This window comes from Prunus persica, chromosome G2 (assembly GCF_000346465.2).
Source record: "Prunus persica cultivar Lovell chromosome G2, Prunus_persica_NCBIv2, whole genome shotgun sequence".
Taxonomy (NCBI): domain Eukaryota; kingdom Viridiplantae; phylum Streptophyta; class Magnoliopsida; order Rosales; family Rosaceae; genus Prunus; species Prunus persica.
Window position 1 is genome coordinate 23,942,128 of NC_034010.1, and position 14,001 is coordinate 23,956,128.

Consider the following 14,001-nt stretch of genomic DNA (forward strand, 5'->3'; position numbering starts at 1 on the left):
TCTTTCTGCTTGGTGGGTCAGTGAGATCCCTCCAAATAATAATCATTAGCACACCCATTATCATGTCAAATCCATCCACTCCAATAAAAATGTTCTTCATTTGGTAACCTTAATCATCTCTTTTATTCCACAAATAAATAAGTCTACGCATCGAGAGATGTAATTAACAATGTGATCAGTAAATATGACGTGCATAACATTATATTGGAGGGATATAATTAACAATGTAGTCAGTAAATGTCAAGTGCACAGAGAGAGATATAATTAACAATATGATCAACAAATGCGATGCGTTTAACATTAAAAGGTTATGATGAGAATTCAAAAGCCTACTTATGCTTGTCTAAGTGTTATCTTTTACAGTTGAAATATTTACTGCTGCAAAAGGGTCAATATGACAGAGAGAAAGGGAAAAAGGACTAGATATAGAGGTGTCTCAATGGTTCTTGACATTTGAACTTAAACCCTGCTCAAATAATTAATCAAGTAATAATATTCATCAATCATAAGGGGCGTGCAAAATACACATAAAAATCATCTAATCCCCACACAAAATATGTAATTATGAGATGGTTAACCGTGGTGTTTGCAATGATGCTGCTTTGCAGCCCATAGTGGTGTGAGCAATCATATATCCTCACATGCCACCCCCCACATTAGGCCCTAAACCCTAATTGGTCCCCCCCTCCAACTCTCCTCCTCCTCCAACTCTCTCAAATCTCCTCCACAATCTGCGCCGGAGAAATCAAAAGCTAACTTATTGTACGGCTGCATGCCAGCTTCAATGTCCAAGTCTAATCACACACCAGCACAGCACTTTACAAACACATAAAATAAAAGCACAAAAATGTTTTTCTTTTCTTCTCTCCTAGCATGCAGAAGTAGGTCGGCGGATACAATACAGCTCCTTTTTGCTTTTGGCATGCTGTATATTTGATTAGTTTAACCAAGTTATAAATCCAGGCATGCAATATATTATACCTAATTCTGTGTTAGCTTGTTATCTGCCTCATTTGCACTGGAAAATGAACATTGCAGCTTTGATTTCTTGGAGCCATTAGGTAGTACTTTGGTGGTTGCAAAATTATACACAAAAAAGCATAGCCCCTTTGTTTAACTTGCTGCTGCCACCTATCACAACACATGAGATAAATCATAGCATGTAAACTGTATTTGAGTACATAATCACGAAACAGTTCCAGAAAAGTATATAAAAATGATTATGCAATAATATTATTCCTATTTAACATTGTTTACAAATTAATTCCTATTAGTTTGTCAATTTTACCCACAAAAAAAAAAAGAAGGGAAAAAAAAAAAAACTAATGATAGACATGGGATTATCTATTTATATAGATGATAGGGGTTTGGTGAAACTTTGAAAATGAGAACAAATACTCTTATTTAAAATCATGCTAAAAAGAGGCCAACAAGGTCTAGTCCAGTGAAAAATGGCATTGACTTGCAAACCAGTGGTCTCAGATCCGAACCCCCATAACACCTTGGTAGTGTGTGTGTGAGAAACCCCTATTTTCCCTTGTACGCTGGCTAAATGACACTAAGGGCTATAGCCTACTATAGCTCAGTGAAATTTTTGAGGGACAAAAACATCAAACCTATATAATTAACTTGTTTTAAATATCGCATAAAAAAAAAAACTTGTTTTTAAATATTAGCACAATATATATTAACTTATTAAATTCCAAAAACTTTAAATTTTTTATGAATTTAGTTGGAGAACAACAATAAAAATACACAATTAAATTAAAATAGGTTGCTTTCAATTATGTTGTTGAACATATTTTCATTTTGATAATGTGTTTTTCGGTTGCATTTAATATGTATTTGTTTTACTTATTATAAATTATTCAATGGAGCTATGAACTAGCGTGATTTATATGATTTAATGTTTACTTTTATTTCTAGAAAGACTATAGAAACTGTAAGTATCAAAAAAATGATCATTAGATTTTAAGCAAATAACTTTAGCTAACCGACTCGTTGAAAAATCCATGGATTCCGCCCTTCCCTTGTAGTTTGTAGTTTAGATTATCATTTGTATTTATAAAATAAATAAATAAATCTAATATAATTCGTATATATGGTAAAACTAAATAATTAAACAAAAGTCAATTAAACTCCATGTCTATGTGGAGACTATTTGAATCGTTAATTGGCATGAACGCGAGCCAAAGAGCTAGTTTAATTAATATTCACGACTATGATTAACTTACCTTAATCAACGAACGTGTCTATAGGAGGAATTAGGGTTTAGTTAGTATAAATCTCTTTATAACCTTATCTCCTTTCAACCCCGATTTCTATCCCCAAAAAACAAAATGAAAGAATTTTCCATAAGGTACTTTCTTGAGTCTATTTCATTTTATTACTTCATATGAATATTTAGATTTTTAAAAGTAGGATGTAAGTTTTTCCTATAGTGTTTTCACTTATTTTAATGTCTTTTTGGAATGAAATTGTGATCCACTTATTTCTAAATCTAATTTTGATCCCCTTGGGATCCCTTAAATAATTTTATTTGAGAGACACATTTTAGGGTACCTTACAAATTTTTTTTCCAACGATCCAAATCATCTATTTTTAAGTCTACATTGATAGATTATCCTTGCAAAAATTTAGACAAATCGGAAACCGTTTCAACATCCAGTTGTATCCTACAAAATCAATGAACATGATTCTTTAAGAAAGTACTAAAATTTCAATAACACAATTGAGTGGTCAGATGATATTCGATTTAAGTGATTTATTTTTATAGAGATGATCTTTGATTGATTATCTAAAATATAGACACATAGACAGTTTGGATTAGTAAAATACAATGCGGAGTGAGACATGTCCCTCAAATAAGCTTAAGGGACACCTTTTAGGGTCCTCTACGAATTTTTTTTCAACGATCCAAACCATCTATTTTTTTAAGTCTACATTCATAGATCATCCTTGCAAAAAATTAGACAAATCAGAAACCGTTTCGACATCCAATTGTGTTATACAAAATCAGTGAACACGGTACTTCAAGAAAGTATTAAAATTTCAATATTTCAATTGAGTGGTAAAATAATATCGGATTCAAGAGGTTTTTTTTGTGTGTAGAAATGATCTTTGAATGCCTATCTACAAAATAGACAGTTTGAATTAGTAAAATACAATACAGAGTAAGCTCTATAGAGGTGTCCCTCAAATAAGCTATTTGAGGAATCCCTCAATAAAATCTCTCTCTCTCTCTCTCTCTCTCTCTCTCTCTCTCTATATATATATATATATAGGAGGCGGATCCGTGGCACTCTGTTTTTGACACAAATTTTCAACAATTAGATTAGAATAGATTGAATGGTTGAGATTATGTTTCATTAATTACTTAAATTAAATTAAATCTCTAATGCCAAGTAAATTTCATTTTTATTTATTAATTATGATAATCCCGAAAATCACTCAATTATTGTTCCCCCCTTTTGTTTTCTTATCATCATGATCTTCTCAATTAATAACCTACGAAACCTCACCATTACCTTCCCCTTGCCATTGTCATCTACACCAACCGAGCATTCTTCCACGACATAGAAAATCTGTTTCAGGCTACCAATATTGAAGAGAAAATAAGATATTAATATTTAACCAAAAAAGAAAAAGCCCAGATTTGTTGCAATATTTCTTCTCTACCGTTTGGTTGATTAATAACATTAAAAAATATATGGCAAAAGACAGTTTGCTGTGCAGTTCATTGTGTGTTTGTGTGGATGGGGTGTTATCCCTATATATATATATAACAAGTATAGTAAATAAATTCAAGCAAAATTGGGTTGGGATTGAATGCAATTTCAAAGCCCTAATTCCTTAAAGCTTGAAACTCAAATTTTTTGATTCCTTGTGGTTTTATGTTTTGAAATTAGTGATATCAACTAGCTCTTTATTTTATATTGACCATGTTGGTAGAAAATTGTTGTAATAAAATGTTATTCTTAAAAATTAGACTCTAATAATAATCCTGCCTATTTTTAAAGCACAAAATAGTATTGACGTGGCAAATTGAGCAAAGGAGCATCGATCGAGTGAGGTCGTTTTGGTTTTTCCTCTCTGTTGTGAGATATCGTAATCGACAGAGTCAAGCTAACGTTTTGATTATTTAGGTTTAATTGCAGTGAAGCTGATTTGGTCCGAAGATTGAGAATTTGTGAGCATCGAGTTTGGGAATTTTGTGGCGATGTCAGGTCGTTTGTTGAAGAAAGTTTTGAAGGAACAAGAAGACCAACGCATAGAATCAGACCACGAAGAGAAAGAGGAAGAAGAAGAAGCCCAGCAGCTGAACGGGAAAGCTTCAATCAATCCCTTCGACCTCCTCAACGACGATGACCATGACCTTGACCACCAGGTTCACTTTTTGTAGTATTTTTTGTTGTGTAAATTTTGTTTTCTTATTCAATGTTCTTATGCTTATAAGGGATTTGAGAAACTGCAATAGAGCAAAAAGACGGAATTTTTATTTATTTTATTGTTCGGTATTCTGCATAAGCTGTTTTTGGGTTGGTATTGGATTGTGCAAAAGGGTTTTACTTTGGATGTTTAATTGTCGTTTTGGGTGGCTGCAGGAGGATGAATCAGAAACTTTTGATGAACCCTCGATTGTGCCTCAGCTGAAAACTAAGGTTGGTGGTGTGGTTTCAACGTCCAATCAAAAATCAAAGAAGAAGAAAAAGAAGAAAGGCAAAGAGGTTTCTTCTTCTTCAAGTACATCCAATGTTGAAAAGCCCTTGGATGCGATTCTTGAATCACTCTCTTTGGATGCCCCTGGAAAATCAGCTGACACAAAGGATTGTGATAATTTGGGTAAGCCATGTGCACCCTCTACATTACAGGTGGATCCCAAGTTTTTAAATGCTGAAAATGAGATGCGAAGAATCTTTGGCTCTAAGGTGGTAAGGTCCTTTGAGAAACATGAGCGAAGTGGCAGTTCTAGAATGGCGCGAGGTGGAAGACGCAGTGCTTATATTCCTAGAAAAACTATCCTGATCACACCATCAGAGCATTGGCCTCGCTGGGATGGTTCTTTGTCCATGGAATTTCTTCATGTGAGCGAAGGATACCATCACTTTCGGTAAGATTATTCTCTGTTGCTTAGCTATTGTCTTTGAAAGGAGTACAAAAACTGCTAGGGCTATCAATTTTTTATCCTGGCAGTTGCACAAGAAAAATTTGTGGATGCTTATATGAAATTAAGGTAAACTGAGAAGGAGTACAGTCTGTACTAAATTGTTGTTGGTTGGTACCATATAGTCATAATCAGTCATCCAGCTATCTTCATGAATGTGGTGTCCTGCAGTATAAGTAATGATAACTATCTTTTGAGTCAAAACCTTCACTACTCTTTAATGGTAGGTAGACAAAGTTTGATTGCAGTATTACTCTCGAGAGTGAGAGCCAACTCTTACTTCAACATTGATCTTCATGTTTCCTTTTCTATTTTTCAAATTTTGGTTTTTCCAATATTTACCCATCCCATTGTGTATAGTCACAGTTTAGAGTTTGTCAGAATGTGTTCAAGACCAGATTAGGAGTTATGATATTTGATCCCACATCTTTTTGGTTCGGTATCGATTCATGAATCATTATCTTGATTTTAATCTTATGTGCAGATATGTACATTCCTCATCCTACCGTCAAGCACAGAGTGAATTTGAAGCTGCCAAAGCTATACATGATATCAATGCCATTGCAAGTGTTTTATTATACCATCCTTATCATTTGGATTCTCTTATAACTGTGGCAGAGTACTATAAGTTTACGGGTGAGCATCAAATGTCAGCAGAACTGATCTCGAAGTGTTTATATGCTTTGGAATGTGCATGGAATCCAATGTTCACCCCCTTGCAGGGTAATTGCCAAGTGAAATACAGCTATGAAACAAACAAGCCTCTGTTCACCGTACTTTTTACTCACATGAAAAATATGGATATGCGTGGCTGCCATCGATGTGCTTTAGAAGTTTGCAAGTTGTTACTTTCACTAGATTCTGATGATCCAATGGGGGCCATGTTCTGTGTTGACTATTTTTCTTTGAGGTCAATGGAGTATGCATGGCTAGAACGGTTCTCTGAAGAGTATAAAAGTGATAACTCCTTATGGTTGTTCCCAAATTTTTCATATTCCCTTGCCATTTGCCGTTCCTATCTTGAGAGAGAGGAACCTTCAAAAGATGCACTTGTAAAAACTGCTAAGGCTACTTCAACTGATCTTATGAAGCAGGCATTGATGCTTCACCCCACAGTCTTAAAGAAATTAGTGGACAAGGTACCTTTGAAGGACAAGGTGTGGGCGGATATACTCAAAAATGCATTTTTCCGAGCTGATCAAGTAGGAATCCCATCGTTGGATCACCTAATAAACATATATGTTGAGAGAAATAGTCTTATATGGAGGCTCCCAGAGCTGCAAAATTTGCTGAGGGATGCTGCACAGCTTGTGATTGAAAGACTAAGGCATAATAGTAGTGATAAGAAGGATTGGGCATGCGTGAGAAAAGAAGCATTCTCATCTGAGAAAAATGAGTAAGTGTAAAGTCATACTTCAGCTACAATTTCCCTAGTATTTTGTTTATCAATATTGCATGAACTTACAAGTTATATCTGCATACGTTAAGGCTGGATTTGGTAGAATGACTGACTGCCTACTTGTTTACTACAGGTATGCCCACTTGTTGGTTTCAGATTTTGCTTCTTCGGCGCCATCTGCCCCACCTGAAGTTTTGCAACATTTCATGCTTGATCCAAGGATGAGGGATGCTGCGCAGCACCCTGTTGGAGATCCAATGGAGGGTGGCCATGCTCCTCGTAATGTTGCAAATCGAAATACATTGGCAGTCTTGCTTGAGTCAATGCTACCATGGGTTCATTATGGGGATGGAGATGGAGGCGTTGAGGAGGAAAACCAACTAAATGGCCATGGTGCAGGCAATGAGTAGTTTTGAGTCAATGCTACCATGGGTTCATTATGGGATGGAGATGGAGGTGTTGAGGAGGAAAACCAACTAAATGGCCATGGTGCAGGCAATGACAAGTATCAAGTGGAACGGAAGAAAATGCAAATAGAAAATTTAGGGAAAGCCACCTTTTGTTAAGTGACACAACTGTGTTCAGTTGCTGGCGACTTCTAGGGAAATTTTTGCCAATTAGTTTCTGTTTGTATTAGTTTTGTTTTTCTTCATGTTTTTGGCTGCCTAACAGGACCATTTGAACCTTCCTTTGAAACTAATACCATTTTATGATTCAATGTCGTCAATATTTATCCAAGTTAGCATTTTATTCGAATGCCATTCCACTTATATGTCACACTTTGCTCATTCAAAACAACTGCACCAATTTCAAATATGCGCATGAGCCAACTATTGATACAGTTCCCTTGCATGAACAGCTTGAAATGCCAAGAAATCCGAACCAAAAAAGAAGAATTCCAAGAAAAACATAATGTAGCGGAGTCGACTGTGCATATGTCATGAAGAATAGTTTATTTCAGAAAAGAAGTATATTCTTATCAGACAATTTGACAATATAAAATGTTTAAAAATGTAAATTTAAATTGTTAATTAGATTAATTTTTATTTAAATGTGTAGTTCAGATTCACATTAAAACATCATATATGTCTAACAAGAAAACGTTACACATGAGAAGTGGTGCAATTGCAAAAAAAGTTTTGAATCATAATACAATATGGCATTAGAGATAGATAGATAGATTGGAAGCTAGTGAGAAGCCCAATGGACATTGCAAGGGACCTCCATATCCATAAAAGGCTTAAAAGCTTGCAATTATGGCCAGCATTAGCCATATGCATCAGGCATTGCCACTCCCTCCAATTTCCTTTTTTAGGCCTTGGAAGCTATCCATCTATTCATCATTGAATCCCATGTGGCATGTGCCCACTCTCTTCTCTTCTTCCATCCCCATACCTCCCTCTCCTCCATCCAAAAACTAATATTACACCACTCTCCCTTTTCTCTCTCTTTCTGTCTCTCCTCTCCCCATTACCAATTCCACAATAATCCAATTTCTCTCTGCTTTCTAGGGTTTTGAAATTGGAACCAAAGCTAAAGCTGCTCACCTCCCCTGAATACACACATACCCACATTTAACAATAAGGAATCCAATCCTTCACCTTTTCTTTTTCAGAAGAGAATATTAGAGAAAGAGAGGCAGGCTCTCTCCCATCCAAGTGATGGTCTTTGCTCTGCTCCCAAGGCTTTTCCTGGAGAGAGAAACTGGGTTTCTAGAGAGAGAAAGTGGTGTTGGTGCTAACATGTAGAGGAATTGTCACAGAGAGATATGTTGGCAATGGAGAAAGATTTTGATGCTAAGTTGAAGATTCAGGGGAATTCTTCTAATGGTGCCAATGTTCCGAGATCCAAGAGCTTTGCTTTCAGGGCTCCTCAAGAGCAATTCAGCATTCAAGACTTTGAATTGGGCAAGATCTATGGCGTTGGTTCCTATTCCAAGGTCCGGTTTTAAATTTATTATTTTCGGAACTTTGTTTGTTTTTGTTGTTTTGATTTTGTTATCTGAGTAATCTCGTAGACTGGTGGATTTTCATGGTTTGGAAACGTAGTTGTGTGATTGGATGATGTAATTGATATGTAAATGAACGGGTTGCATATGCTATAACATTTATTGGGTGATCAGCATTTTTTTTAAACGTGAGTTATTGGCAATTTATAGTGGTTTATATTCACTTCTAGACAATATCAATTGTTATAAAAACCAAAAAAACCAACCCTGTAATGCATTGTTTGAGGAAAGTCCTGGTTTTGGCTATATCTTTCCCAACCTTTCTTTGAGTAAACCAATAGAAACATTGCAAGTGTAATGGAAGGGCAAAAAGAACTGTCATATGGGTCGATCAGTTTCCCTGAGTTGGGATGTCTGAGTACGTTGTGTTCTTTACTCCTGGGACTGTATAGTTTCAAACCTGCATTTGGTTGGTGTGAGCTTATAGTAAATTTTAGGACATAGGATTTTTAGTTGGTCAATATGTTACTTATGCTGGTAGAAGAATTTTGAAGATTTCAGTGGACTAGGGGAGGAGGAGCGTTGGGAAAAGATCAGATTTTGGGCCTCTCTACAGGAATTAAAATAGTTCTATCTGCGCTATTCTTCTAGATTGGGGGCGGGGGCTGTGGTGTTGTTCTTGTAGATTGAGGGGCTGCGGTTTTTTTCTAGATTGGAGGTCTGCGCTGTTCTTCAAGATTGGAAGGCTGCTCTATTCTTCAAGATTGGGAGGCTGCTCTATTCTTCAAGATTGGGAGGCTGCACTACTTCTTCATGACGGGAAGGCTGCAGTATTCTTCAAGATTGGCTGCGGTGTGTTAGAGCAAAATAGTTAAAAGTGTTGGGGAAGGGGCTGGTTGGTTGGCATTTTAGGATCCAAATTATTTTACTTTTTAATGTCTACGTAGATGTAATTTTTGTTAGCATTAAGAGAAGTTTGTTTCTTCTCGATGAGAAAAATATTATCATGCTGGTATGTCTTGGAGCGAGATGGAGGCTACCTGAAATGATGTTCTTATGGTGGTAATGATACTTTATTCCTTTTTTTCTTCTCATGGTTGTTTTGTGGTTATGTAATTTCTGTCATAATGACCATGTTTCAAAGCTTTTATAGATATTATATAATACTATACATATTGTTGTTGAACTGTTTGTGCTGCTTAAAGTTTTTTCCTGGTTCTTATTTGTCTCTTAATGCCAATAAATTTCAGGTTGTGAGAGCCAAGAAGAAGGACACAGGAACTGTCTATGCATTAAAGATCATGGACAAAAAATTCATCACCAAAGAAAATAAAACAGCTTATGTGAAGCTGGAACGGATTGTTCTTGATCAGCTGGATCATCCAGGAATTGTGCGGCTATTTTTTACATTTCAAGATTCCTTTTCACTGTGTAGGTATTCTTGGTTGTAAACTTGTAACCTCTTCTAAGTCACCATGTCATTTGTACTTGTTTCAGATTTACTTCTTCCTTCTGGTTCAGTGTTTTTGTATTCTCAAATTTTTATTCTTTGTTTGCTCATTCCGGAATCTCATTGACACTGGTTTCTTTAATTTTCTTTGAAGACATGGCACTTGAATCCTGTGAAGGCGGAGAACTTTTTGATCAAATAACTAGGGTAAGCTTTAAGCTTATAACGTGTGTTTTTTTTTTTTTTTTCATGTTATTGTGGAATTACCTCTGCATCTACTTTTCAATGAGAAGAATTCGTTTTATGTTGTGATTTTTCATCCTCAATTGTATATCAAGGAATATGGTGAATATTGTAATTCCTTCTTGAAATTAATGTTGACCTAGCATTACTTCTCTTTCTTGAACTCAAAATATGATTTTTCCCATAATCACTGATTAGTGAACATGCCAAATAGCTATTAGTTTGAAGTACCTAATTTGCAGTGTCTAACTATTCTGTGTTATTGAATTTGTTTATATGCTTCCAGTTCATGGTTCTCTGCCCCCTCTAGATTGTCATTCTATTGGATCCATTATTTCGCTAAATTGTGTGCAGAAAGGTCGTCTCTCTGAGGATGAAGCTCGCTTTTATGCAGCAGAAGTTGTAGACGCACTTGAATACATACACAGTATGGGATTGATTCATAGAGATATCAAGGTATTTTCTTAAGAATATGCTTGTGCATTTTAAGGTCATATGAACATGCTAATAGATTTTCAAATGGCAGCCAGAGAACTTGTTACTTACATCCGAGGGTAATATCAAGATTGCTGATTTTGGGAGTGTAAAGCCTATGCAGGATAGCCGAATTACTGTTCTTCCAAATGCAGCATCAGGTATCTTATAATTTTAGTCATGTGGAGGCTACATGGTTCTTTTTTTGAGTAATATGATGAGATTGTTTTCTGAATGCTTTGTCTAGATGATAAAGCCTGCACATTTGTGGGGACAGCGGCGTATGTCCCTCCCGAAGTCCTGAATTCTTCTCCTGCAACTTTTGGGTAAGGGACTTAAGTAGAGTTACTGGGGCTTGTACTTTTATTTCTAAATTTTCTTAAGCTTTTTTGGCTCGAAAAAAATTCTTAAGCTTAGTGTAAAACTTGTAGACTTTTAAACTAATTTTGGCAAGTAGTTCGTCTTTTCTTTGTTTCCTTGTTCATTTTGTCTGTTCTTGATAATATATGACCTTGTTAGGATAACATTTCTTTTGCTCGTTTGAACATATCAAAACAGAAATGACCTCTGGGCACTTGGCTGCACCGTGTACCAAATGCTTTCAGGAACTTCTCCTTTCAAAGATGCAAGCGAGTGGCTTATTTTCCAAAGAATTATAGCAAGAGATATTAGGTTTCCAAATCATTTTTCAGAGGAAGCTAAAGACCTCATTGACCGGTTATTGGTAAGCTACCAACTTATACTTATTGCAATCTGCTTCTATTAGTAATCCTGCTAGTCATAACTAGGATTCCTTTAGGTTTTGGTCAGACCAAGTAAATAGCCATACACCCAGAAACAAAAAGTTTCTTGGTGAATTGGGCAAACGATGTTTTCAAAATCTTTATGGGAATTCTTCCCTTACAAAAGCTACAGAGTTATATACCACTTCCATTCTTGAGAATATTCAGGTATTTTATATTGCATCGACTAGTATGTAGTTCAAGCCTTCACTTCACCGTGCAACTGTTACAGGACTTAGATCCCAGCAGGAGACCAGGTGCTGGGCCAGATGGTTATGCTGCACTGAAGATGCATCCATTCTTTAAGGGAGTTGACTGGAAGAATTTACGAGGGCAAACCCCTCCAAAACTTGCTTTGGAGACGGGGGTATGACTTTCATGTTGTTTGGAATATTAATATAGAGAAACTCAACTCTTGCATATATTCTTCCTTTCTTGAGTGAGCATTCTTAGATTGTTTCTTAGAACATTGTGTTTTTATGTTTTTTGTGTTCAGTCAGTTGAGGGTGGTAGCCGTGATAACTCATGGAACCCCTCACACATTGGAGATGGTGCAGTAAGACAAATTGAGGGTAGCAGTGGTGCCACATCTTCTTCTGAAGCATCTGGTCATGTAACTAGGCTCGCTTCAATTGACTCCTTTGATTCAAAATGGTATCCTCTAAACCCCTCTGCTTCATGCTTAGGATCACTCATTTTTTACTTTCGAAAGAATTATAATCTTTTTCTTGCAAGGTCTGTTATGAGCTCTAGTGTAATAAATACAATGTTATTCTTGTTTCTTGGCAAGAGTCTCAGATCTAGAAATATGCTTTACATGAGATAATAGCACTAGATTTGGAGGCTAATTTTTTCTTTCTGTAGCATTTTATGGACTCCCTGTATTGCCTCAGTACTTCCTAAAATCCTTGCAGAGAGTTTATGATATTGCATTTCCTGTTTCTGTTATGAAATCCACATTGATATTTAAATGTGTACCATGCTAACAGGCAACAATTCCTCGAGCCTGGGGAGTCAGTTCTTATGATCTCAATGGTGAAGAAGATTCAAAAACTGACCAGCAAGAAGGTGCAACTTATCCTTACCAACAAGCCAAAACTGATTTATGTGGATCCTGCTAAGCTAATAGTGAAGGGAAATATAATTTGGTCTGACAACTCTAATGACCTCAGCATCCAAGTCGCTACTCCATCACAGTTCAAGATTTGTACGGTATGGCCTTACTGCTCTGTTATCTCTCAGTCGCATATCTTCAGTCAGTTTTGTCCCCTAAGATTTTGTGGCATGGCCCTATCATTGAGATGATTCTTTTCAAAGTCTGGAGGGCCATGAAACGTGATGCTGTAATAGTCTTGGGGTTGATGAAATTGCTTCTCAAGAAATTAACTAGCTGCATGTTTTTTTCCTTTTCTCTGATACAAGTTATGTCATTTCTCAGCCAAAAAAGGTACTGCAATTTGAGGATGCAAAACAAAGAGCTTGGCAGTGGAAGAAGGCAATTGAAGGGCTTCAAAATAGGTGAAATGCGTGGTTCTTTTGACAGACATTTTTTTTTGGATATTACGATAGTCTGGAGGAACAAGGATGTGCCCCTGGTAATTATTATCTAATGAAAGAGGCTGGGGTCTGCGGATTCATCTTTTTCAAGGTGCAAAGCTCCCATCCCTCTAGATGCCTAGAACTGAGTATGCGATAAGGGTTTTTTTGCCCATTTTCATGCTTTGTGTGGCATAATTTTGTACTCTGTGAGGTCCTAATTGTAGGGTCTGTAAAGGGGCTGGGATCATTACTTGTTTATTGTATTTAAAAAGTATCATCCATTAATGAAAGTTTTAAATATCTTTACATTGAAAGATATAATGTTTCCAAGAAACCATATGGGAAATGAGATTGTTGCATTTTGTTTTTACTTTTTGAGATGGATACAGTTGCAGTTTACTGTTAAAAGTACCAGCGCCATTGGCCCCTTAAAGAGAAGCATACCTTGTTGAGTTTTGAGTTCTAAATCATTCATAACTTTCTCAAAATGATTGAATTCTTAAGATCTGATTGATCAAACATTTCAAGTTCAGTCCGAAGGAAATATTTAAACTTAGTAAGCTTTGGTATGATCGACTCGTAAAGATTGCCACTAGTTTGAAGTCCATCATAAGACAACTGGAGTTCCTCGAATTGGTGTGTTCATGGAAAGTTGTAGCTGAAAAAAGGCCGAGTTTTGTAAACCTTAATTTATCGTGTTCCATACAGAGTCTAAACAAACTGGTACATGTCCCACCGAAAATGGTTGACACTGAGCTCACATGTGCTTGGTGCCTTATCTTCTATATCTATGTATTTCTTTTTTTCAGCATGCACACATCCTTGTTTAATTGGAATACTGAGATTAAACTCATGAAGATCGTACACAGGTTTGGCGTTGCCCTGAATGCGCTCAGTTCGTGAGAGTGGTGGTCTTAGGTTCAAATCTCAGTGTCAGCTCCAAGTTACCCTCAGACCATAGCGGTCTCATATTACACTGTTGAACTGGTCAAAATGGTTTGC

General features: G+C 36.3%; 2 protein-coding genes across 3 annotated transcripts; both read left to right on the forward strand.

The window, feature by feature from the left end:
* On the forward strand, positions 3,910 to 7,313 carry LOC18785249 (transcription factor 25). 2 transcript variants are annotated; one of them, XM_020557791.1, is made up of 5 exons: positions 3,910 to 4,072; positions 4,146 to 4,387; positions 4,605 to 5,110; positions 5,649 to 6,560; positions 6,697 to 7,313. In XM_020557791.1, exons 2-5 carry the CDS (start codon positions 4,220 to 4,222, stop codon positions 6,971 to 6,973), a joined length of 1,863 nt encoding a protein of 620 aa, XP_020413380.1. In that variant the 5' UTR covers positions 3,910 to 4,072; positions 4,146 to 4,219; the 3' UTR covers positions 6,974 to 7,313. The 2 variants fall into 2 exon arrangements, with proteins under 2 accessions (XP_020413380.1, XP_007220542.1); XM_007220480.2 differs by having other exon boundaries at positions 4,158 to 4,387.
* On the forward strand, positions 7,838 to 13,357 carry LOC18787083 (3-phosphoinositide-dependent protein kinase 1). Its single transcript, XM_020558148.1, has 11 exons — positions 7,838 to 8,502; positions 9,762 to 9,942; positions 10,116 to 10,168; positions 10,559 to 10,660; positions 10,731 to 10,839; positions 10,926 to 11,004; positions 11,237 to 11,402; positions 11,693 to 11,827; positions 11,957 to 12,114; positions 12,450 to 12,672; positions 12,899 to 13,357. Exons 1-11 carry the CDS (start codon positions 8,332 to 8,334, stop codon positions 12,980 to 12,982), a joined length of 1,461 nt encoding a protein of 486 aa, XP_020413737.1. The 5' UTR covers positions 7,838 to 8,331; the 3' UTR covers positions 12,983 to 13,357.

What these genes read in the sequence shown, in the direction of transcription:
- LOC18787083 (XM_020558148.1), top strand. Translation starts at nt 8,332, where the DNA reads ATGTTGGCAATGGAGAAAGATTTTGATGCTAAGTTGAAGATTCAGGGG. An exon ending in TTTTTGATCAAATAACTAGG is followed by an intron (nt 10,169 to 10,558) that starts GTAAGCTTTAAG and finishes AATTGTGTGCAG; the next exon opens with AAAGGTCGTCTCTCTGAGGA. An exon ending in AACTTGCTTTGGAGACGGGG is followed by an intron (nt 11,828 to 11,956) that starts GTATGACTTTCA and finishes TTTTGTGTTCAG; the next exon opens with TCAGTTGAGGGTGGTAGCCG.
- LOC18785249 (XM_020557791.1), top strand. Translation starts at nt 4,220, where the DNA reads ATGTCAGGTCGTTTGTTGAAGAAAGTTTTGAAGGAACAAGAAGACCAA. An exon ending in GAAGGATACCATCACTTTCG is followed by an intron (nt 5,111 to 5,648) that starts GTAAGATTATTC and finishes TCTTATGTGCAG; the next exon opens with ATATGTACATTCCTCATCCT. An exon ending in TTCTCATCTGAGAAAAATGA is followed by an intron (nt 6,561 to 6,696) that starts GTAAGTGTAAAG and finishes TGTTTACTACAG; the next exon opens with GTATGCCCACTTGTTGGTTT.